At 36.8% G+C, this 23,740-nt stretch overlaps 2 protein-coding genes across 2 annotated transcripts; both read left to right on the top strand.

Moving 5' to 3' along the window:
* Positions 1-985: 985 nt before the first annotated feature.
* Positions 986-10,817, top strand: LOC127163394 (uncharacterized). The gene is made up of 7 exons (XM_051106607.1): positions 986-1,266; positions 6,131-6,466; positions 8,407-8,736; positions 8,843-8,983; positions 9,370-9,732; positions 10,250-10,540; positions 10,671-10,817. The coding sequence occupies exons 1-7, from the start codon at positions 1,224-1,226 to the stop codon at positions 10,775-10,777; spliced, it is 1,611 nt and encodes a 536-aa protein (XP_050962564.1). The 5' UTR covers positions 986-1,223; the 3' UTR covers positions 10,778-10,817.
* A 1,737-nt stretch (positions 10,818-12,554) lies between these two features.
* Positions 12,555-17,057, top strand: LOC127163395 (gastrula zinc finger protein XlCGF57.1-like). Its single transcript, XM_051106608.1, has 2 exons — positions 12,555-12,804; positions 15,460-17,057. Exons 1-2 carry the CDS (start codon positions 12,603-12,605, stop codon positions 16,665-16,667), a joined length of 1,410 nt encoding a protein of 469 aa, XP_050962565.1. The 5' UTR covers positions 12,555-12,602; the 3' UTR covers positions 16,668-17,057.
* The last annotated feature ends 6,683 nt before the right edge of the window (positions 17,058-23,740 follow it).

Here is a 23,740-nt window from a genome sequence, read left to right on the forward strand (position 1 = left end):
ACCATTAACATTCACACAAACTGAGAAAAACACAACTGGAACAGTGCTGCCAACTTCTTTAAATGTAAAATAGCCCTGCTTAAAAAGTCCCTAAATTTCACTAGATTACGTCATGCGCTAATTAGCATATCGATGACGTCAGTGCGTCGTATTGCCTTGCCTCTCGGTGCTCACATACTGCATTTTAATGCAGCCAAATTCTCAACTGTTCTAATTGATATATTTTATTGTTTCTGTTGTCAAACAACGGTATGAATATGAAATACTGATTGAAATTAAGACTACATTAAGATCTCGAAGATATCAATTTGCACTAACATGCTTCATAATAACGACATGGTCTAATGAAATCAAATACACATACGATTAGGACAATGTCTGTGCTGCAATTCCGACTATACTTTCATGTAAAGTTAGAGTTAGAAACAACACAACATCTATTTTAACTGAAAGCGCGCTCCTCTCTGAGGTGTGCGCGCGCCGGGAAAGCAAGACCTCGCGTTCGTGCGGCAGTACCGGAGAGTCTCAGAAACTAAATAAGGTTTGCCCAAGAAGTCGCTAGGCGCTAGTTTGGGGGGAAAACAGTCGCCAAGGGGGTAAATCTAAATCTAAATCTAGCGAGAGAGTCGCTAAGTTGGCAACGCTGAACTGGAATATGAAGTGCGGATGAGTGCGGCACTTCTGCGAGCGGAGGAAGGACATTGGTCTCATCTCCGGACCTGATATTTTGATTCGATTTGAATTCAATAAATATATTTATTTTAAAGGGAAGCTGTGCTCAAACTGGTACATATATTCATAATTTAAATAATAATAAAAAAGAAGAAATCATTTTAAAAGCGCCTCAGGTTAAAAAAGCACTTTCACCTGACGTAGAAAAGGGGCAGGTGCTCAAACTCTTTGATGAGCTGCCTGCGAACCATTGGACTTGTCAAACTGTACGTCGATCGCGCCACGCCTTCTGCGCTGCCAGGACATAAACATGTATATATAGATCTATTTTCTACTTTCAAGGATGAAAACAATATACTGTAATACGGTCATTTACATCGTTAAGGAAAGTTGTAATCCTCCTCCGTTGGACTCTAGTAGTTTTTAAACTGTCTTTTCAGTTTAGGATAGCCTTGTGCGGCTCTAGGACGACAAACAGCAGAGACGATCAGAAACAAACATCTCATCGATCATCTTCATTAAATTCAGATTCTTCACAGCTCTTCAATAGCATGTGGAACATGTTGCACTTTGTGGTTTTATTATTAATGTCCGGTAAGTTTTGAACCTCCATTTTTTTTTTTTTTTTTTTTTTTTTTTTTTTGGTTTCGATTTATAGACATGTTTCTGGTTTTGTGATGATTTCACTATTTAATTATTGTTTAATGACAGAAGTAATGTTCACATCCATTAGATCTACTAAAGGGTATTTCTGTCCTGAGACCTATTTAAAAAAAACAGTATGAAAGACCAAGGGCCAGTTGCATAAAACCTATGTTAATACTGTGAACTGGTTTGACAACAGTTAACCAAGGGGTAATCCATCTAAATTTTCCAACTTAAACTGAACCAATCTACCCCTTTATGTAAATGACAAGAAAGTTCTGACCTGAAACTGATGACTAACAATTAAATAGCAGTTAATGCAACCGGCCACAATTGGTTTCAGATAATGTTTACTGTTTCACATGTATATACTATAAGATAAACAAGTCTAAAATCTTGTTTTTAAGGCTCTAAACCTATATGTACAGCGGCATGTAGAAGTTTGGGAATCCCTTGTAGAAACTGTGAAAATGTGAATAATTTTAACAAAATAAGAGAGATCATACAAAATGCATGTTATTTTTATTTAGTACCGTCCTGAGTAACATATTTTACATGAAAGATGTTTACATGTAGTCCACAAGACCAAAAAATAGCCAAAATTATTAAAATAGCCCCCTTCAAAAGTTTGGGAACCCTTAGTTCTTAATACTGTGTGGTTATCTGAATGATCTACAACTGTTTTTTTTTTTTTTTTTTTTTTTTTTTGTGATGGTTGTTCATGAGTCCCTTTTTTGTTCTGATTAGCTAAAATGAGCACTTTTCTTCAGAAAAGTGAAAATCCTCCAGGTCCTCAAACACAACCATTAAAAAGGTTCAAACATTCATTGATGCTCCAGAAGAAAACGATGCATTAAGAGCCGGGAGGTGAAAACTTTTGAACAGGATGAAGATGTCCAAATTGGGTCATTCCAGCTGGAATCATCAAATGGTCCCCACCTGACCCCCTCAGATTTGTCTAAAACAAATCTATGTGATGGGTAATATGCCCAATAGATCATATACAAAATTTCAGATCTCTACTGTGCATACTTTTTTTTACAAAAAATCTGTAAAAAAAGTTTGTTTTTCACCCCGTTTTGGCATCACTGTCTGAGTGACCATGTTCAGACTGAAATATCTCCAGAACTATTTGTGCCAGGTCCATGAAATTTTCTGGGCTAAGAGTCTTAGTCCAGAACTGCATGAATTACAACTCACAGCATTGTTACTGAATTTACACCTGAATGCTGGCCCTCTATTTTTCTTTGAAACTATTACTTTAAGGGTTTTCAGATGTCCATAGAAACCTCAATTTTCAATGTATAAGCATCAAACTTGGTAAATGGTCTGATATGTACCATGTCTTTCACATCCTTTGACATCAGACAATAGAGTCTTATGGATGTTGAGATATTAAGGTCCAAAAATTGAAAAAAACTCATTTACACCAATGTTCAGAGCAATATTTCCCATGAATGACACCAGGTGTGAACATGAAACTTTTTTTTTTTGAAAGAGCATGTTCTTATTGATAAAATATAAAAAAAAATTGGGATGGGGTTTTGCCTCATTTTTCTGTAATAATTTTTAAAAAAATCATTGTTATGTGACATTCACAACTACTGCAGTACCAGGTATTTTGAACTCATATGCCTAAATTAATGCTATAATGCAGCATTCCATTGTGCTCGGGAAATCCGACCTCCACCTCGGGAAAGTGCAATGGAACGGCCACTTAAGTTGGGGTTCCGAAACACACACTTGGGCCAGTTCAGTGCAGACCGAGTCGGTTGGAATTATCCATAGGCATCCATATTTTTGCCAACTGTTACAATGGAACGCATTTACGACGGACATCGGGAGAACTAACTCGGATTCACAGACTACCGACATTCAATGGAATGCAACATAAGTACCTAATCTTGATGTTCCACCCAATCCAGTGAATAATACATCCATTTTCATTGAGAAAGCAGGGCAATATTGATTAGAAATAATAATATTCAGGTGGTTTGAGATCTAGCATCAATCAATCAATCAGTCAGTCAGTCAACAATGATCAATTTTGAGATCAGTCGAGTATCAGGAACAGCAGGATTCCATGTCAACTTTGAGGTTGACCCAGTTGAAAAAGGCCTTCACATCACAGATATGGCCCCAGGACAATATGTTACTTGTGTGTATGACCGACAATGGTGGGTTGGTATAATCAGAGACATCTCTAACACAGAGCAAGACATTCAAGTGCTTTTTTTGCATCCCCATGGCCCAGCTAGAGGCTACTTTTGGCCAAAAAGGGAAGATGTCTGTTGGGTGCCTCTCCAGCACATCATAATGAAAATTGATGTGCCAGTTACTTCCACTGGACGATGCTATGTCATAAAAGAAAATGAAACTGTGGATTCAGACACTTTCATGAACAACTTTCAGTAACTGTTATGTCACACATTTATTTGTGTTGGTGGTATACATTATTAAAGTGACTCATGTCTGGAAGTACGTTTTTTGTATTTTGTATTTTTTGTATAAGTGGAACATTAATAAATTCTGTTGAAATGCCCATACCAAGTTGAATAGCAAAAGTGAACAATAGGATCAGTGATGAAACTCTGAGTTTTAAAAAAATCATTACAGAAAAATGAGGCAAAACCCCATCCTAATTTTTTTATATTTTATCAATAACAACATGCTCTTTCAAAAAAACAAGTTTTATGTTCACACCTAGTGTCATTCATGGGAAATATTGCTCTGAACATTGGTGCAAATGAGTTTTTTTCCATTTTTGGACCTTAATATCTCAACATCCATCAGACTTTATTGTCTGATATCAAAGGATGTGAAAGACATGGTACATATCAGACCATTTACCAAGTTTGATGCTTATACATTGAAAATTGAGGTTTCTATGGACATCTGAAAACCCTTAAAGTAATAGTTTCAAAGAAAAGTAGAGGGCCAGCATTCAGGTGTAAATTCAGTAACAATGCTGTGAGTTGTAATTCATGCAGTTCTGGACTAGGACTCTTAGCCCAGAAAATTTCATGGACCTGGCACAAATAGTTCTGGAGATATTTCAGTCTGAACAAGGTCACTCAGACTGTGATGCCAAAACGAGGTAAAAAAAACAAACTTTTTTACAGATTTTTTGTGAAAAAAGTACGCACAGTAGAGATCTGAAATTTTGTATATGATCTATTGGGCATATTACCCATCACATGGATTTTTTTCAGACAAATCTGAGGAGGTCAGGTGGGGAACTTTTCCAAAATTTGATGATTCCAGCTGGAGTGACCCAATTTTTCTTATTTTGTTGAAATATTATTTTTTCCCAACTTAGTACTGCCCTTTGGAAGCAACAGAAGATACTTGCATGTTTCACAGGAGACAAATTAAATACAATTTACCTTGATCTTCAAATTCAAAAGGTTTTCACCCCCCAGCTCTTAATGCATCATGTTTCCTTCTGGAGAATCTTACTCAGGAAATTGCTCAATAAAACATAACATGCAATTTTTATTATTATTCATTCTTTTCCTCAAAATTCTACAAATAATACCCCATAATGACAATGTGAAAGATGTTTATTTGAAATCTTTGCAAATTTATTAAATAATAAATAAATAAATAAATAAATAAATAATCACATGTACATAAGTATTCACAGCCTTTGCTCAGTACTTTGTTGAAGCACCTTTGGCACCAACAGCCTCAAGTCTTTCTTAGTTTTTCACACCTATTTTTGGCCAGTTTCTCCCGTTCTTCTTTGCAGGACCTGCAGTTTCACTGTAGGGATGGTATTGGCCAGGTGATGACCGGTGCCTGGTTTCCTCCAGACATGACGCTTACCTTTCAGGCCAAAGAGTTTCCCATGGTCTGGGAAACCTTCAGGTGTCTTTTGGCAAACTCCAGGTGGGCTGTCACGTGCCTTTTACTGAGGAGTGGCTTCCGTCTGGCCACTTTACCATACAGGCCTGATTGGTGGAGTGCTGCAGAGATGGTTGTTCTTCTGGAAGTTTCTCCTCTCTCCACAGAAAAACACTGGAGCTCTTTCAGAGTGGCCACAGGGTTCTTGGTCACCTTCCTGACTAAGGCCCTTTTCCCATGGGTGACCCGCTCTTGGAAGAGTCCTGATGGTGCCAAACTTCTTCCATTTATGCATGATGGAGGCCACTGTGCTCACTGGAACCTTCAATGCTGCAGAAATGTTTCTGTACCCTTCTCCAGATCTGTGCCTCAATACAATCCTGTCTCAGAGGTCTACAGACAATTTCTTAGACTTCGTGGCTTGGTTTGTGCTTTGACATGCACTGTTAACTGTGAGACCTTAGACGGGTGTGTGCTTTTCCAAACTCCAATGTCCAATCAACTGAATTTACAACAGGTGGACCCCAATCAAGTTGTAGAAACATCTTAAGGATGATCTGTTTTGAAACAGAATGCACCTGAGATCAATTTTGAGTGTCATGGCAAAGGCTGTGAATACTTATATACTTGTGATTTGTTTAGCTTTTAATACATTTGCATATATTTCAAACAAACTTATTTCATGTTGTCAATATGGGGTATTGTTTGTAGAATTTTGAGGAAAAGAATGAATTAAATCCATTTTGGAATAAGGCTGTAACAGCAAAATGTGGAAAAAGTGGAGCACTGTCTAGTGTCATTGCTTTGCTTTATTGTGTATAGTCTTATTTTTCTCAGCTTTTCCCTTCACAATTTGAACAGCAATCCCATGTCTGTTTGTCTTTTCAGCAGCTACAAAGTGATTTCAGGTGACTGTGATATCTGAAGTTAGTGTGGTATCAGTAAAACTCTTGTGTTTGTTTTCCAGGTGTGTCTGCTACAGAGACGGATGAATCTGAGCCAGTGACAGTAATGGAGGGAGAGTCAGTCACTCTACACACTAACCTTTCTGAACTACTGAACGATGATACAGTACTGTGGATGTTCGGATCTAAAGACTCTCTCATATCTCAAATAAAGAGAAAGAATGACTTCACTTCATTTTTTGTCACCGATGATGTTGGATTCATTGGCAGATTGCAGGTGGATCAAAAGACGGGATCTCTCACCATCAGAAACACCAGATTCAAACACTCGGGACAATATAAACTCACCATCTCTAGAGAAAAGACTATGATAAAGACTTTTAATGTGACTGTCATTGGTGAGTATATCAAGTAATATCTTCCACTGTTGGGCCAAACTGTTTCCATTGCTTAACCATTCCATTCCATGCCAATCCGAGATCCAACTAAGAGTTTATATCTCACAATTCTGACGACACATTCTCACTCCCAACTCGTCACATATTGACGCTTGGTCAAGACCCTTTGGCATCACTTTTTGACACACAGGATACCCCTTTATTGTCATTTTTCGACATGCATGGTCCTCTATAGCTTTAAAGGAGAAGTCCACTTCCAGAACAACAATTTACAAATAATTTACTTGTCATCCAAGATGTTCATGTCTTTCTTTCTTCAGTCATAAAGAAATTATGTTTTTTGAGGAAAACATTTCAGCATTTTTCTCCATATAATGGATTGATATGGTGCCCTGATTTTGAACTTCCAAATGCAGCTTCAAACAATCCCAAATGCGGTTGTAAACGATCCCAGCCGACAAAGAAGGGTCTTATCTAGCATATCGATTGGTTTTTAATAAAAAATAATACAATTTAAACACTTTTTAATGCCAAACGCTCATGTTGTCTTACTCTGCCTGGACTGTTTTTGTTCCGGTTCATGACAGTTAGGGTATATTGAAAAACTCCCATCTCATGTTCTCCCTCAACTTCGAAATCATCCTTTATCGCTGTTTTACCTTTTTGGTTAAGGGTGTTTGATCTTCTTTGCATGTTCACTGGGTTGGAACTTCTGCAGTAATGTAGGATGATTTTGAAATGATTTTTGAAGTTGAGGGAGAAAATACAATGAGTTTTTCGACATACCCTAACTGTCTTGAGCCAGAACACACAGAGTTCAAGGAGAGCAAGGCAAGATGAGCGTTTGAGATAAATTTAAGTATTTAAATTGTATTTTTTTTTTTTTAATGAAAATAACAGATCGTTTTGCTAGATAAGACCCTTTCCTTGGCTGGGATTGTTTACAACCGCATTTGGGATCATTTGAAGCCGCATTTAAACTGCATTTTGGAAGTATCAGTCCATTATATGGAGGGAAAATGCTGAAATGTTTTCCTCAAAAAACATAATTTCTTTACGACCTAAGAAAGAAAGACATGAACATCTTTGATGACAAAGGGGTGAGTACATTATCTGTAAATTTTTGTTTTGGAAGTGGACTTCTCCTTTAAATAAGCAATGGAGTCAATATGCTGATGCGAAAGGCATTGGGAATTTTATCATCATGATCAAATTATATATTGCGTAATCATTTGCCATTATTGCATAAATGTTGGGGTGTGATTTTTTCAATGTAAACAGTCACAACAGATTTATTTACATTACACTATTTACACATTTATGAGCAGGTAACCCAACCCCTGCCCCTAAACCTGAAAATTTTTAATGTGAGACCCCCCTTGATATGCGATTGGGCTAGTTTTGAGTAGCAATTGGAAGAGTTTTGTTGTGAAAACCTGCTAACCCTGAATGCAACTAATTTATTAAAAAAAATATTAGTATTCCACGTCTTTCAAAGGAAAACAATTGATTTGTGAGGGGAATAGATGCGATCGTTGTCTCTATCTGCCATAAAGCTCATCCTGTGTGCAGTCTGCAGGGTTGCCAGGTTTTCACAACAAAACCTGCATTTCCCAATCACATTTTGAGGTGGGGTCCCCCATAAAAAATCACATTCTGGGGGATAAAATATGTGTTTTTTGTCTGGGTTCCCCTGGTAAATTCGTATATCAGGGGCTAAATATGATGTTATTGGGGTTGCATCAACTCGTGAACATCAAAAACAAACAGTATTAATATTTTCCCTGGGTTAGTAGTTATGGTTTTTAAGCTTTCATAATTTCAGACCACAAATTTGCAGTTATTGAGTGAGGGTTTCCAGATTTTGCACAACACATTAAGGTTTTCACTTTAGGAAATGATTTGGAAAACATTTTGTTAACGTTCTGCTTGTTTTGCAGGTGTGGTTGGTGAGACGGATGGAGTGAAAACAGTGTCACTATCAGTGACAGAAGGAGATCCTGTCACTCTACGTATTCATGCTGAAATGCAAAAAAAGGTTCTGATGCTGTGGAGGTTTGGGGACAAAGGAATCCTCCTAGCTAAAATCGATACTGAAACAGGTGAAATCTCATTAAACAATGCTGATGACGAGAGTTTCAGAGATCGACTGCAGGTTAATCAGAATGGATCTCTGACTATCACGAACAGCAGAACTGAACACGCTGGACTTTATGAGCTCCAGATCAGAGGCAGTGAAAGCTCACAGCGATTCCTTCTTTCTGTCAATGGTGAGGAACTGAAAGAGCAAGTCTTTGCATATGGTATTGCTAGCATATATTTGAAGTAATTTCAGATTATTACATTGACTGACACCTTCACTGTCTCTCTTTATAGCTGTCCCAGATCCAGGTCTTTCTTCAGGTGCTATAGCAGGAATCTTTTTCGGTGTTTTAGTTCCTGTTTTGCTGCTTGCTGTTGCAGCTTTGGCTCTGATTTACTATCGCCGCAGGATTTCTAAATTAAAAAAGCAAGTGGGTAAGTATTATATACTTTAAACAGGATTTTCATTACCTCCAAACTTTCTTTAATTATTTAGAGTCACTCGTTCATTTATTTTAGAGTCCAGGTCTCTGAAACTATTTTGACAAGCTACTTGTCTTCTACCCCTGTATGTTAAATAAATGAGCAAATCACTGATTGATCGCAGTTAATAAATGATGCAAGTGTTTAGAAACAAAACTTATAGTTCGATTTCATTGGTGATTTTCAAATATGAAATTTCATCATAATCTTGGTGAACATTCAAAGAGATAAAGGCTGCACTTGCATGACTGAAACAGCTGCCTGAGAGACTGAATAACTTGCCTGACAGGTACTTTGACTCTCATGAACACATTTCTGCTCTCTGTTTCTATGTGAAGCTGTGGCATGTGAAGAGAAGGAAGAGAAGGAAGAGAAGGAAGAGACCGTGACGGAGGGGGATTCTCCAACTCTGCGCACTGGTCTTACTGAAATAAATGCTAATGTTATGATAGAGTGGTTGTATGAAGCTGAAGACAATCGCATTGCTGAAATTAATGGAGGGACCAGAAAGTCATCCACATCTGCGGGTGCTGATGGGAGATTCAGAAGCAAACTGATCCTGGATTATAGAACCGGAGATCTCACTATAACTAATGTCAGAACCATTCACTCTGGACTCTATAAACTAAACATCACCAACAACAACAGCAACAGCAGCACCATAAAAACCAAACACATAAGATTTATTCTTACTGTCAATGGTAAGTATATCTCAACTCTTCCAGTGTGCTACTGAGACAATGATCTGAAACACATTCACATAAGCACAAGAGTGCTCAAGCACTACATTTCTTTTAGACAAGTATAGGACCATGTTATGAAGTCATAATGGCATGAGAATAAAGCCTATAAAATCAGGAGATTAAAATTGTAACCTTGCATGAATAAATAGGTATATTTTGTGAAAAAATATGCAATAAAAACATTTTTTTTGTAAAAGTTGCTTATTTCAGTAAGAGAAATTAAAGAAAACCTAATTTAAAATGTTTGTTTAGAACTCAGTTTGTAATGATTGTTGATTTTTATTTTTTATTAAAAAAAAAAAAAAAAAAAAAAAAACCTGGACCAAGAGGATTACCTGTATAGTTTACTGCATTAGCCATTTTGTTTGAAAAAAAAAAAAAAACCTCATGTAAATGTATGTGATATTGCAAATGCAAACACAGTTCATTCAGTTGTTTGTTTTTCTGTGTATCTATGTGCTGCTGTGACATAAAGTGAAGTCAATGTCAGTGAAGGAGGGAGCTTCTGCCCTTCTCCAGACTGCTGCTGAGATTCAGACGGATGATCTCATACTGTGGACATTTGGAGCTCAAAACAGTCTCGTTGTTAAAAGTGATTCGGGAAAGATGAGTATTGGTAAGCAATTTAGAGAACGACTGGATCTGAGCACGGTGACTGGAAATCTGACCATCAGACACATCAGAATCACAGACTCTGGACATTTTAAACTACAAATCATCAACAGCGAACAGACCACATTCAGAAGATTCAACGTGACTGTCACTGGTGAGTAGAGTAGCATTTATTAATGCATGTATATATGCTGTTTGTGAGAAACAGAGCAAAAAGTCTTTAATCACTAAAAATCTTTTTGTATCTCCTTTCACACATTTTAATTTCTGTGATTTCCTTTCAGATTCCACAGATGAACAAGTGAATGAACAAACAACTGTAGTGACGCCGCTGTTGAATGGGGAAGTTACTGATGGAGGGAACGAGCAGCAAGCAACCAGTCCAGTTTGATGAGATAAGACACGCCAACCACTGTGACATCATCCACAATCACGCTCAACAACATTTCTGCTGTTGGTGAAAAATCTGAAAAACATTGGAAAAAAGGTCTAGTGTGATGAGCACATGACAAACAGCAGGTTATGGAAGATGTGATGTCTAATGCAGCACAAACAGAGAGTGTCGAGCCTCAAAGTAAACCATTCTCTGTCCACATTGAGGACGCATTACACTGTGAACTGATCCTTGGTGCTACAGCTACTGGAATAGCTGTACCTACATTTTTAACTACATCTAAACCAATTCCAGACAGTCAACATGATGCTAAAACATACAAACACTGAACAATTTGCCACTTCAAACACTTCTTTGCGTTTGCATTTCATTATAATGAAAGTGTTGACTTTCTGTCATATCAATATTTATTGCTCGTCATTATTTCTCTGTTAGTGGAGATCATGTTGTAAACTAAGCTGCATTAAGTCAGTCAGAGATTACAGAAAGTCTCCATTTTAAGCTTTTGTTGTCATATGATGTTGAATGATCACTCATGATGATGGTGTCATTTCTATAATAATACATGTTGAATTTGTGTTGAGAAAGACGCTAAAATCGGTTGTTTGTTAAACTCTGCTCATCTTTACTTTCTCTTCTGCTCTTTTTCTGCCTCTGTTTGTTTGATTAACAACACATTTTAAAGCAGTGAGAGATTAGTTAAAGCAGAAATATGATATTCAGTCACAAGATGGAGCTGAAGCAACGTCATCTGCATTAGGAGAGTCATATTTTAATATAATTGCTTGTAAATGTTGTAAATAAGTTTGCAAATTATTATTATTATTTTTTTTTAAATATTTCTAGTATTCTTAGCTTTTTTATTACCAGTGTTCTCCAAATTGGTGCAGTAGTCCTTAGTCTTCTTAAGAAACTGAATGAAATTTGGCTTGGATTGTGACCATTTCTTCTCATGTATGTGAAATTTCCCCAGAAGTAATAAAAAGATGTACAAGAAAATAAATTATTACTACCTTCATTGTTATAATATATTCATACACTAAAATGATTATAGAATATAGTATTTGTTTTTCTTCTAATTAAATTTTAAATATCAACTCAAGAAGTGCTTGTGTACACATTTACAAAACAGATGGACAATAGACTACTTTTCCACTGAACAAAAATCACAGGAATAGTTAACAACAAAATTAAAGTTCTCTAAGACACTTTTAGCTGGATATAAACCATGTAAAAATAAATAAATGTAACCTCTTTTTACTTTATTATTTAAACAGTATATCTGACAAATACGCCAAGCTTTATTCCAATTTATATTTCTAAATACATGAGTAGTTTTATCACCCGTTAGAATATTCTTAATGCATTTATTAGTACAACTGTCTTTCTCAAAAGAATCACTTCCACAAGCAAAGGATGATATTTTGAAGAAGGATTGTAACCAGGCTGTTTTAGGCCAACATTCTTCAAAATATCATCCTTTGAGTTCAGTGGAAGAAATAAATTTATACAGGTTTGGAACAGAACGAAAGAGTTTTGATTTTTGGGTGAGCTATCCCTTTAAGTCATTCCACAATCCTGCAGCCTAAACCACATCTACAGTGGACCTCTTTTTGAGGAATTATCAGTATTAAAAGAGAAACAATCACTTAATATTTTATTTATTTATCCCCCTTACTCTTTCCCCATTTTTCTCTTTTTATCCCCGTATTATCTTCAACTAATGTCAAACTGTGCGCGCTTCACACTCCAGATCAGCGGGTGGCGGAAACGCGCTTTTCTCGCCAAACTGACAGAAACACGAGAAGAAGGGAAAGAAGAGATGCACCCTGAACTGCAGTTTCAAAACAAAAGATTTGCGACGTTTTTAAAGCACAACGAATCATTTACAAGCGAAGACATGGATTCAGACCAGCAGGAAGAACAGAAACCTATAAAGATAGAGATTATTGAATATTACATTGAAAACACGAGTGATCCAGATCCCTTCAGAGTGAAGCTGGAAGATACAGAAGAAGAAAGAGGTCGGTGCTTATTCAAGATTCTTTATTAACGAAGCCTATCCAATCATTACACTTAACGCCTTCTACACACTGCACGATTTTCGGCTGTCCCAGACGAAAGATTGGCATCGTGAACAATCGTGGCGATTTCTTTGAACGCGGCTCCTAGTCTGTGGTCCTGTGTCCTACAGTGAGAAAGGTTCAAAGAGGCCGTTGTCACGGTCTTGCAAGCAAAAATAGCCTGCGATCATTTTCTGATTCAATTCAGCCTGGTCATCGCAGGGTGTGATCTGTCACGACCCACGTTTACTGATCAGCCAATTAAAATGCAATATGAAATCAACGCGACATGGCGCTAAAACTTAAAACTGCGTACCTCAAACTCTTATTCCTTCCTTTTTTTGTCAGCACACATAAAAACTGCAACTGCCAAAGTGTGATGCATTGTGCTCTTTTTGTTTACCACTAGCGCATGCCGATGACGTTATGTTTTTCGTCGTAGCCTACGTAGGCGTCATCACCGGTGTTGGGGGTAACGAATTACAAGTAACGCGAGTTACATAATAATATTACTTTTTTCAAGTAACTAGTAAAGTAACACATTACTTTTGAATTTCTAAGAAAATATCTGAGTTACTTTTTCAAATGCCAGTTACTTTGTTTCCCCATTTATTGATTGACAAGACTCCTGTTGGGAAATTGGGAGTAAACCTGATGTTACTGTATTCTATACTACATGTGAACATGCATTAATTCATCTCACTCACAAAAAAACAAATTCAGTATTCCTCAAAATGAATAAAAACAGTGAAATGCAAACAGAATATGACGCGACCCTGCAATAATTAAATATGTTAAATAAAACAAATATCCTTTATGTATTTAATCCCATTTTATTAACCAGTGTCTTTGCTGCCGACCTTCGATGTTGCAAGTCAGCCATACTAATAAGTAAACATGACTTTAGGTAAACTAACATTTGTGCTTTTTATAGCTGAAGAGTGATCTCCTGCATAAATGTACTTTTCTTTCAGCCTGAGGTGAATTCATTTCACTTTTGGTGTAAAAGGGATTTTACATTGCAGTTGTTTTATTTTAAAAACAAAGAAGCAAGCCCTGCCCAGATTTAAAAAGTAGCACAAAAGTAACGTAACGCATTACTTTCCATAAAAAGTAACTAAGTAACGCAAAACTGTAATGCATTACTTTTAAAAGTAACTTTCCCCAACGCTGGTCATCACATCATCGCACAGTTTACATGCATGTCGTACCCACGTTTATTAGACCCATGTCGCACAGTGTGATCAGCAATAATCTTATAGGATTGCTAAAATCTTGCAGTGTGTAAAAGGCTTTAGTTAATGTAAAGATAACTTTTTATGAATATTGACTTAAGAAAAATGTTAAAGATGCTCACTGATATTAAAACTAATGTTACTTGCTAGTAAATTGTACAAATGATGGCACGTTGGATCTGAGAGATGGTTGATGATATGTAGTAGTTACATTAATTTACGTAATTTAGTTACACTTACATAATTATAGATCTGTGTTAATTTTGTTTTAGGAATTAATTGCTTACATACTTTGAACAACATGAGACTGTAAGTAATGACAGAATTTTCAGATAAACAGCTTTAATTCAGTGATAGTCATACTATCAATATGGTGCACATTATAATAAAGTAGCAGAAATTGTAGCGGTTTGGTGGTGGGCTCTTTTGACTAAAATTTTTGTAAAGCTAGGGACAGAAAAATTGACATTTCCATAGAATGATCCATATATATATATATATATATATGTGTGTATATATATCTATATATATAGCCAACAGTTCACATTTACAACTCTGATCTGCATGTTTGCTGTGTAAAAACATTGTTTTTTGTTCATTTTCATTCATTGTTCATTGTTGATCATTGTGCAGTAGTTGTCAAAAAACTGTGAAAACATAATGCACATAACAAATTCACATTTTTGTTGTTTACATTATAATGATAAAAGCTTGTGTAAACGAGTGGCCAAAACACAAGTTTTCTGTTTTCAGTTGAAAATGGTGTTGTATAAACAGCCCCTTAAAAAGGTGGGAGTTTTCTGTCACTCACACTTAAATTCATGTCATACTGCACATAATCACTATTCTTGATGGTATTTTTTTTGCACTTTGCTGTTATAAATGTAACGAAAATATCTGGAGAAATCAAAGTAAGCTTTTCAGTGTGTTCTTTAGAATACAGTGAAGTAAAAGTCATAAAATTATTAATTCTTAAATATAAAGAGGAAATATCCTTTATTCTGTACTTAAGTACAGTAACATTTAACATTTGTGGGACTATGAATGATAAAGCTTTTTTGTGATTTGCTTAAAGGGGTCATCGGATGCCCATTTTCCACAAGTTGATATGATTCTTTAGGGTCTTAATGAAAAGTCTATAATATACTTTGGTTAAAATTTCTTAGTGGTAGTGTAAAACAACACCCTTTTTACCTTGCCAAAATCAGCTCTGCAAAAATCATCTCATTCTGGTCGAGGCTGCTTTAAATGCTGCTCGCCCCGCCCCTCTCTTCTCTCTGTAGAGACGAGCATGTTTACATTAATGTTCAAACAACATGTAAAAGTGAACTTAGCATCTGATGACCCCTTTAAAATTCAACTTTTTTTCTTTTTATTTTAGAACTGACGGAAAAGAGTGAAGAACTGAATGAAGGGGAGGAGAATCATGTCAATCCTGAGGAAGAATCTTTGAGTTGCTCACAAATGGAAAGAGAATTTGCACTGATAAGAAGAGGTGACAAAAACTTAATTTGCACTCAGTGTGGAAAAACATTCCCATATAAAAAAAGCCTTATAGATCACATGAGAATCCACACTGGAGAGAAGCCTTTCGCATGTGATCAGTGTGAGAAGAGATTCCCGCTAAAAAGAAATCTTAATGAACACATGAAAACCCACACTGGAGAGAAGCCGCACATGTGTGATCAATGTGGAAAGAGTTTCACACTAAAAAGTAACCTTAATGGACACATGAAAACACACACTGGAGAAAAGCCGCACACATGCGATCAGTGTGGGAAGAGTTTTACACGAAAACGAACCCTTAATGATCACATGAAAATCCACACTGGAGAGGAACTTCACACATGTGATCAGTGTGGGAAGAGTTTCCTATACAAACAAAGTCTTAAAGACCACATTGCGGTTCATAGTGGAGAAAAGCAGTCCGAGAAAAGGTTCACACAAAAAACACACCTTACAGATCACATGAGCATCCACGCCGGAGAGCTGCTGCACACATGTGGTCATTGCGGGAAGAGTTTTGCACAAGAAGTCAGTCTCAAATCACATCTGCGTTCTCATTCTGGAGAAAGACCATTTAACTGTGATCAGTGCAGTAAAAAGTTTTTCTGGGCAGAATCCCTGAAGAAGCACCTTAAGGTTCATACACAGGAGAAGCCTCATGTGTGTTCCCTGTGTGGAAAGAGTTTTTCACTACTGGATAGTTTTCAAACACACCAGAAACGACACAGTAGTGTGAAGGATCATGTGTGCTTTGAATGTGGGAAGTCCTTTTTCACAGATAGTCAGCTGAAGCTGCACCAGAGAATTCACACTGGAGAAAAACCTTACAAGTGTTCACAATGCGACAAGACATTCAGTCAGTCATCAAATCTGAAAACACACGAGAAGATCCACACTGGAGAGAAGCCGCACACGTGTGATCAGTGCGGGAAGAGTTTCACATTAAAAGGAAACCTTAAGGAACACATGAAAATGCACGCTGGAAAGAAGAGACACGTGTGTTCTTTATGTGGAAAACGTTTTACATGGCTGCACACTTTAAAAGTACACCAGAAGATACATACCACTGTGAAAGCAGTGTGAAAGGACATTTGCTACAGCGGACTAATAATAATAATAATAATAATTAAAGAAAAAAAAAATACAGTGTTTTCTTTATGCAAAAAGAAAAGTAAACATGAAGAGAGTCTTGATCTGGTAGCCTCTTGTGCTTAGTCAATACAGCATCATCTTTTCTAGATTTTGGCCAAATGTATTAAATGAGAGAAAAAAATGCAAATGCTTTAAAGACATTCTAGTATTTTCACCACAGTCAAACTACGGCTAATCTCTGCTTTAGGTGAGACATGCAGTGTTTTACACCTGCAATGATAATTATACTCTCCCGGGGCATTCATTTGGTGATGTTACAAGATCCTTTATCTATATGTAAATTTAAACATTTAATATAAAAAATAAAATGGTGCTGTTTTTTCTTTTCTTTTCTTTTTTTAAATTAAGTATATTTTAAATGAACTATCAGCAATATATTGTATGTCCCAGGAGAATTTATATATTTATGAATTTGTATGGTGACCATTTTCATTTATTCACTCACCAAATCAAATGCGAGTTATGTATTTAATTAAATATACAAACAGCTTCTGAATAGTCTACAGTTTAAAGTTTGATTGAGCTGCCAGCACAGACGTTGAAGATCATTTCGGTAATTTAACTATCCCGGTTTTATCAGCATGACACCATCATTGTTCCCATTTAGCATTATTGTCTGTGACTGTATATGCTACAAAATAACATCATCTTGTAAAATGGTTGTTTGTTTTTTCTCAGGTTTACACATCCCTTATGACACATTAAAAATTGATAGTTAGGGTTAAATACATTATAAATACATCTAAATACATTACATTGCATTGTTTTATTGTGTTAATGATTATATATTTTAACAGAAAGATGGCACGTCAAAAGATAAAGATTGTAGAGCCCTATTGTTTAAAATGTGGAAATTGAGAATTTTGGGACTACTTCTTTCACTGAAATAAATGTTTTCGTTATTACACAGAGAGTACAGTACAGAATAAAAAGTACCGTTGGGGAAACACTGCACGAGTGCAAACCTCTCCAGATGCAACTTGGCAGTATGGCAAAACGTATAGAGTGACAAAACAAAAACGCATCCAGTTGAATACGCATTCCACTATAGAATACCTCTGTGTTCAGTACTTTGGTTGGTCAGAGAGCAGTTGTACAGTACTCCATGTGATGAAGAAAAACAGTGATTCCCAGAGCAACAGAACTCCTACAGGACACAAATATTGATGTTAATGCTCATAACAGAGCTGAAAAATACAGTGAAAGGACTCAAGGAGAGTGTTATACTAGTAAAGTGGTAAATGCAAAAAGTGTGACCCTGGACCACAAAACCAGTCGTAAGAAGCACAGGTATATTTGTATGGGACTATGGGTCAAAAGTATCAATGTTTCTTTTATGCCAAAAATTATTAGGACATTAAGCAAAGAGCATGTTTCATAAATTTTCTATCATAAATATATAAAAACTTAACATTTGATTAGTAATATGCATTGCTAACAACTTCGTTTAGACAACTAAAAAAAATTTTTTTTTCCACCCTCAGATTCCAGATTTTCAAATAGTTATATCTAGGCCAAATATTGTCCTATACAAAAAATGCCCCTTATGACAGGTTTTGTGGTTCACGGTCACATATCAAACATGTACAGACGATAGCAGTTGGTTTACCTTCCTGAATGTCAACACAACAGCAGCCAGAAAACTGTCTGCAGGAGTCCACAACTTATCTCACGAGCACAGATTATACAGGTGAAAAACTGATCAATTATTCCTTTATTTGAACACCACCACGTCAGTGACAGGAGGGTGAGTTGCCAATAAAATAATTTTCTCATTTTTTGGCAGATGATTGTATTTCTATTTCACTACATGGCAGCATTGCGTCTTTCGTGATTAATGAAACATTGTTTACCTGTTATTTGACAAAAAGAAGCATAATCATAATCCAGCTGGAATTATGATAAATGCTTTATAGCAGTAGGAGATTTGTGATATGTTTAAATGAAGCCGTTATCCACAAAACAGCATCTGGATAATTTATCTGACACAAACAAGCAGTTCTTTTATCTGTTCATCACCATCTTTATTTGATTTATCAAGGTTCATATCAGTTTATGAAGGCCCAGCATCAGGATTATTGTGATAGAGCTCATTTCTTTACTGATCAGATTCAACATGGAAACTTCTCCCTCCGTCTGGACAATTTGACAGCTGAAGATATGGGAAATCACACATGTAAAATTTACAGTAAGCAGGATTCTGGTGAAGCTGTGGTTCAAATTACACATGCTGGTGGGTCTGAAATTAAAGTGGATCTATTTTAACTGAACCTCATGCTGCAGATTTCATGGTGTGTTATTAACTGTGTTTGTTCTTCTAGACCATTTGAAGGTATCTGGATCAAATCATCCCTTACAGGCATCTGTGGGTGAGGACGTTACTCTAAACTGCTCTGTAGTCTCTCACATCACACCTGAACACACTGAAGAAGTTTCATGGAAGAAAACGGATGAAGATAAAGACATTCTGGTTCTGCTCTACCAAAAAAATGAGACTTTATTAGGTTCATCAGATGAGCGATACAGAGACAGAGTTGAGTTCTTCGCTGCTGAAATCCCCAAAGGAAACTTTTCTCTCAAACTGAAGAGATGACTGAACACTGCCATGTTTGCTGATTTGACTGTAATATGCTCAAAATCACATGGACCCTTTACACACACACACACACACAAACATACTTTGTGTTAAACTACACTACACTTAACAGTGAAAAAAACTGTCAACACTGCTGCAAGTGTGAGAATTATAATGTAAATTTCATCTGTCTATTTCAATTCAATTTCAATTCTTTCCTCATTTGAAAAGTCATGCAAACACAATTAATTTTTCCTTTTGCTGTGACAGCAAATGGGAATGCAAAAATGATATTTGCTACAGTCTGCAAAATGTTTACCTGCTCTAGTTTTAGAATTTTCCTTCTTCAAAATAAATTGCTCTGATGAGGTTTTGAAGCCAGATAGACCTTTATTAACAAGTTAACAAATAGCAGAGTAATGTTCGAACACCACTCCAGAGTCTCATGTCAAACACACATACAGTATATACATCCTGAAGTTGTTTGCAGCGTTCCATATATGCACTGTTGTATTTTTGGACAAGGTATTTTTTTTTTACCATATATGAGTTCCTCAAGGTTGATCAATAGCCGTCATGTATTTCTAGCTCCTGAACAGGTTCTTTCCATACATGAGTGTTTTTCAAGCTTTAAATAGAAAAATTCTCTTTGTTCTAAGCTCACTGCACAGAGTTACTACACATAGTCAGATGATAATAGTAGAATAATATCCTCCTATGCATAGGCATAATTCTATGTTTTATATTGATCCAAGATCAATGAAAATATTCTACAGTTTACATATACTATATGTTCCAAACCTGATGATTTCTTGCACCTGCCACTCGTTAATGTGGAAGGGTTGCACACTCAAAAGAAGCTCAAAGTGACTTCCAGACTGAAGCTTGCCTTCCAGAGTGGTGTGTTCTGATTGGCCTATATATTGGTGATGAGTTGATTGTGAAACTCTTCTACAATTCTTGTGACCAAAGATAGCCTACGATAGTTTTCAGTGTCAAAAATTTAGCATGATCATCGCACAGTGCGTTTGCTGCTACAACACAGGCCAATGAAAATGCAACATGAAATAGCGTGAGCAACGTGACAAGGCGCTAGAAATTAAAACTGTTGGCTCAAACTCTAACTTCCTGTTTCACCCCAGATAGCACACGTTTGTCTGCAAGATGTCTGTTAAAGGTCACTTGTACAAACATCTGACATACATCTGTAAGATGTCAGTTTTACATACATTCTAAATCATAAATCATAAAACGTCTATTTGACATCTGATAGGAAACGTCCTATAGACGTATTGCAGATGAGCAAACAATCTAAAAAATATTTCTTGCAAACGTCAAATATACATCCCAGAGATGTACGTGTGCTATCAGGGACAGCTTACTTTTTTTCATATACATAACATAAAGGGGCAACTGCAAAACTGTGCTTGCTTCCTCACATATTTGTTTATCACTAAGGCATGCTAATGACGTTTTATTCTTCAATAGTGACTTGTATTGTAGCCTACCAGTCACTAGGTGTCATCATCGTACAGTCTGCATACATGTGATCTGCAATGATCTTATAGGATTGCTAAAATCATGCTGTGAGTAGACGATTTTAAGATATTAGCCTATGACAACAGTACTAGAGCATTGTGGGCAATGTAGTTTACATACGAGTCATACAGGTTTCAGTTTAACATTTGGTCTGGACTCAATAACATTTTAAATAGGTCCATTTGTTTACTTGAATGTATTTGAGCACTGATGTTGTTGGAAAGTTTCTTCTTGTTTTTGTTCTTATTGTTAAATGATTAAACTATACTATTTATGTTAATGTTCTTGAGATGTACTGTGCTTGTGCAATTTCTACACATCTGCGCAATTGTTTTGTCAATATTTGAAGAAAAAAAGGGAAGTAGTAAGCTGGTATATACAGTATCTCACAAAAGTAAGTACACCCGTCACATTTCAGCAGCATTTTTAGTTTATCTTCTTAAGGAACATACTGTGAAACTTTGATATATTTTAGAGTAGTCAATGTGCAGCTTGTATAGCAGTGTATATTTACTGTCCCCTAAAAATAACACAACATACAGCCATTATTGTCAAAACAGCTGGCAACAAAAGTGAGTACACCGTAAGTGATAACAGCACTGTCATTTAACCATGCAAAGCCACATGTCCTATTCATCATGTTCATGTTTTTGTCTGCTTGACAGGACCATACAAAGTTGTGTATCTTGTATTAGAGCAGTTAAAATGTGGTACAATTCTCTCATACTGATCACTGGATGTTCAACAAGGTGCCTCATAGCAAAGAACTTTCTAAATAGATTTGAGAAGTTGAATTGTTGCTCTCCACTCTTATGGCCGAGGCTATAAGAGGTTCAGTAACAACCTGAAACTGAGTTACAGTACTGTGGTCAGGGTCATACAGAGGTTTTCCAAGTTTTCATTCGGAATAGGCCTCGCAAGGGTCGATCAACGGAGTTGAGTGCTCGTTCTGTGCGTCAGGTGCAGAAACTGGCTTCAAAAAACAGACGCATGAGTGCTGCCAGCATTGCTTTAGAGCAGTGGTTTTCAAACCGGTCCTGCGAGCACCCCCAACACTGCACATTTTCTGTGTCTCCCTCATCTCACCTGATTCAACTCATCAGCTCGTTAGTGGAGACAGCAAGACCTGAAATTGGTGTGTCAGATATGAGAGACCTACAAAATGTGCAGTGTTGGGGGTGCTCACAGTACTGGTTTGAAAATCACTGCTTTAGAGGTTGCAGAAGTAGAAGGTCCACTTGTCAGTGCTCAACCATATGCCGCACACTGCAACAAGTCGGTTTGGATTGGTGTCATCTGAGAAAGAAACCTCTTCTGAAGCTGGCTTACAAGAAAGCCTGCAAACAGTTTGCTGAAGACAACCTGTCCAAGAGCATGAATTACTGGAACCATGTCCTATGGTCTGATCAGACTAAGATAAACTTGTTTGGCTCAGATGGTGTCCAACATGTGTGGTCATGCTCTGGTGAGGAGTACCAAGAAAATTGTGTCTCTCCTACAGTCAAGCATGGTGGTAAATGGGTACATGCTGGTACTGGGAGCTGCGGTTCATTGAGGGAAACATGGATTCCATTATGTACTGTACATTTCTGAAGCAGAACATTATGCTTTCCCTTCATAAACTGGGTCGAACGGCAGTTTTCCATGATAATGATAATGACTCCAGACATGCCACCAAGATGACAACTGCCTTGCTGAGGAAGGTGCAGGTGAAGGTGATCTGACCTGAACCCTATTGAGCACCTATGGGGCATCCTCAAGCAGAAGGTGGAGGAGCACCATGTGTCTAACATCCAGCAGCTCCATGATGTCATTGGATTTGAAGAGGTTCCCAGTAACAACCTGTGCCGCTCTGCTGAATTCCATGCACAGAATGATTAAGGCAGTGCTAGATAACAATGGTGCTAACACAAAATATTGACACTTTGGACACAGTTTTGACAAGTTCACTTAGGGTGTACTCACTTTTGTTATCAGCTATTTTGACAATAATGGCTGTATGTTGAGTTATTTTTAGGGAACAGTAAATATACACTGCTATACAAGCTGCACATTGACTACTCTAAAATATATCCAAGTTTCATTTCTATAGTATTGTCCCTTGAGAAGATATACTAAAACGATTGCTGAAATTTGAGGGGTCAAAATCTAGTCTTGTAATCTAGTTGACTGCCAGCAGATGGAGACTGCAGCTCTCTTTCCATTCGTGTCTTTTACTTTAACAGCAGTCATCAGTAGGATGGTAAGAACATTTGCAGCTCATTTTCCTGTAACTCATTTTACATAAAACCCATAACACAGCTCATTAATTGTCATAACACTAAAAGATGACTCTTTTAGAGACAATAAACCACTTTTGTTTTTCAGACAGATTTTTATTGCATAAAGAGAAAATGAAAAGATGTTTTCAAGACAATTTGCTGTGTTTGACAGAATTTACCACATCACATTAAAGACTAAATCAATATGAAAACGTGAAATCTGTTAATTTCCAAGAAGCCTGTTGCAAATTAAGTGACTTAGTGTGATGTGCACTGACTGGTTTAAAACACGAGACCTGGTGTCACATTACACAAACGAGCTGCTTGCTTCAATAGGGAATTAAGTAAGGGGTTTGTGTCAGAAAGATCCTCAACATCCCACAGGATCTCAGCAGCTGCTTTCACATAAACACACGCTGAAACATGCGGGACACACACACACACACACACACACACACACACACATTCCCAGACACAATGACTTTACATTGTCCAGAAAATGAATCAGGCATTTTATTTAGAGGAAACAGCATTTCAAAACCTAGAGACGGGAAAACACAATATTTCAACAGGACAGTCTGTGCAATGAAGATTAACATTTGGGATTATCTGAGGTGTGTCATATTGCA

Source organism: Labeo rohita, chromosome 3 (assembly GCF_022985175.1).
Source record: "Labeo rohita strain BAU-BD-2019 chromosome 3, IGBB_LRoh.1.0, whole genome shotgun sequence".
NCBI classification, from domain to species: Eukaryota; Metazoa; Chordata; class Actinopteri; order Cypriniformes; family Cyprinidae; genus Labeo; species Labeo rohita.

Excerpts from the sequence above, each read along its gene's own strand:
- LOC127163395 (XM_051106608.1), top strand. The coding sequence starts at position 12,603 with ATGCACCCTGAACTGCAGTTTCAAAACAAAAGATTTGCGACGTTTTTA. Across the intron at positions 12,805-15,459 it reads AGATACAGAAGAAGAAAGAG|AACTGACGGAAAAGAGTGAA; the intron begins GTCGGTGCTTAT and ends TTTTTATTTTAG.
- LOC127163394 (XM_051106607.1), top strand. The coding sequence starts at position 1,224 with ATGTGGAACATGTTGCACTTTGTGGTTTTATTATTAATGTCCG. Across the intron at positions 1,267-6,130 it reads GGTTTTATTATTAATGTCCG|GTGTGTCTGCTACAGAGACG; the intron begins GTAAGTTTTGAA and ends TTTGTTTTCCAG. Across the intron at positions 9,733-10,249 it reads ATTTATTCTTACTGTCAATG|TGAAGTCAATGTCAGTGAAG; the intron begins GTAAGTATATCT and ends TGTGACATAAAG.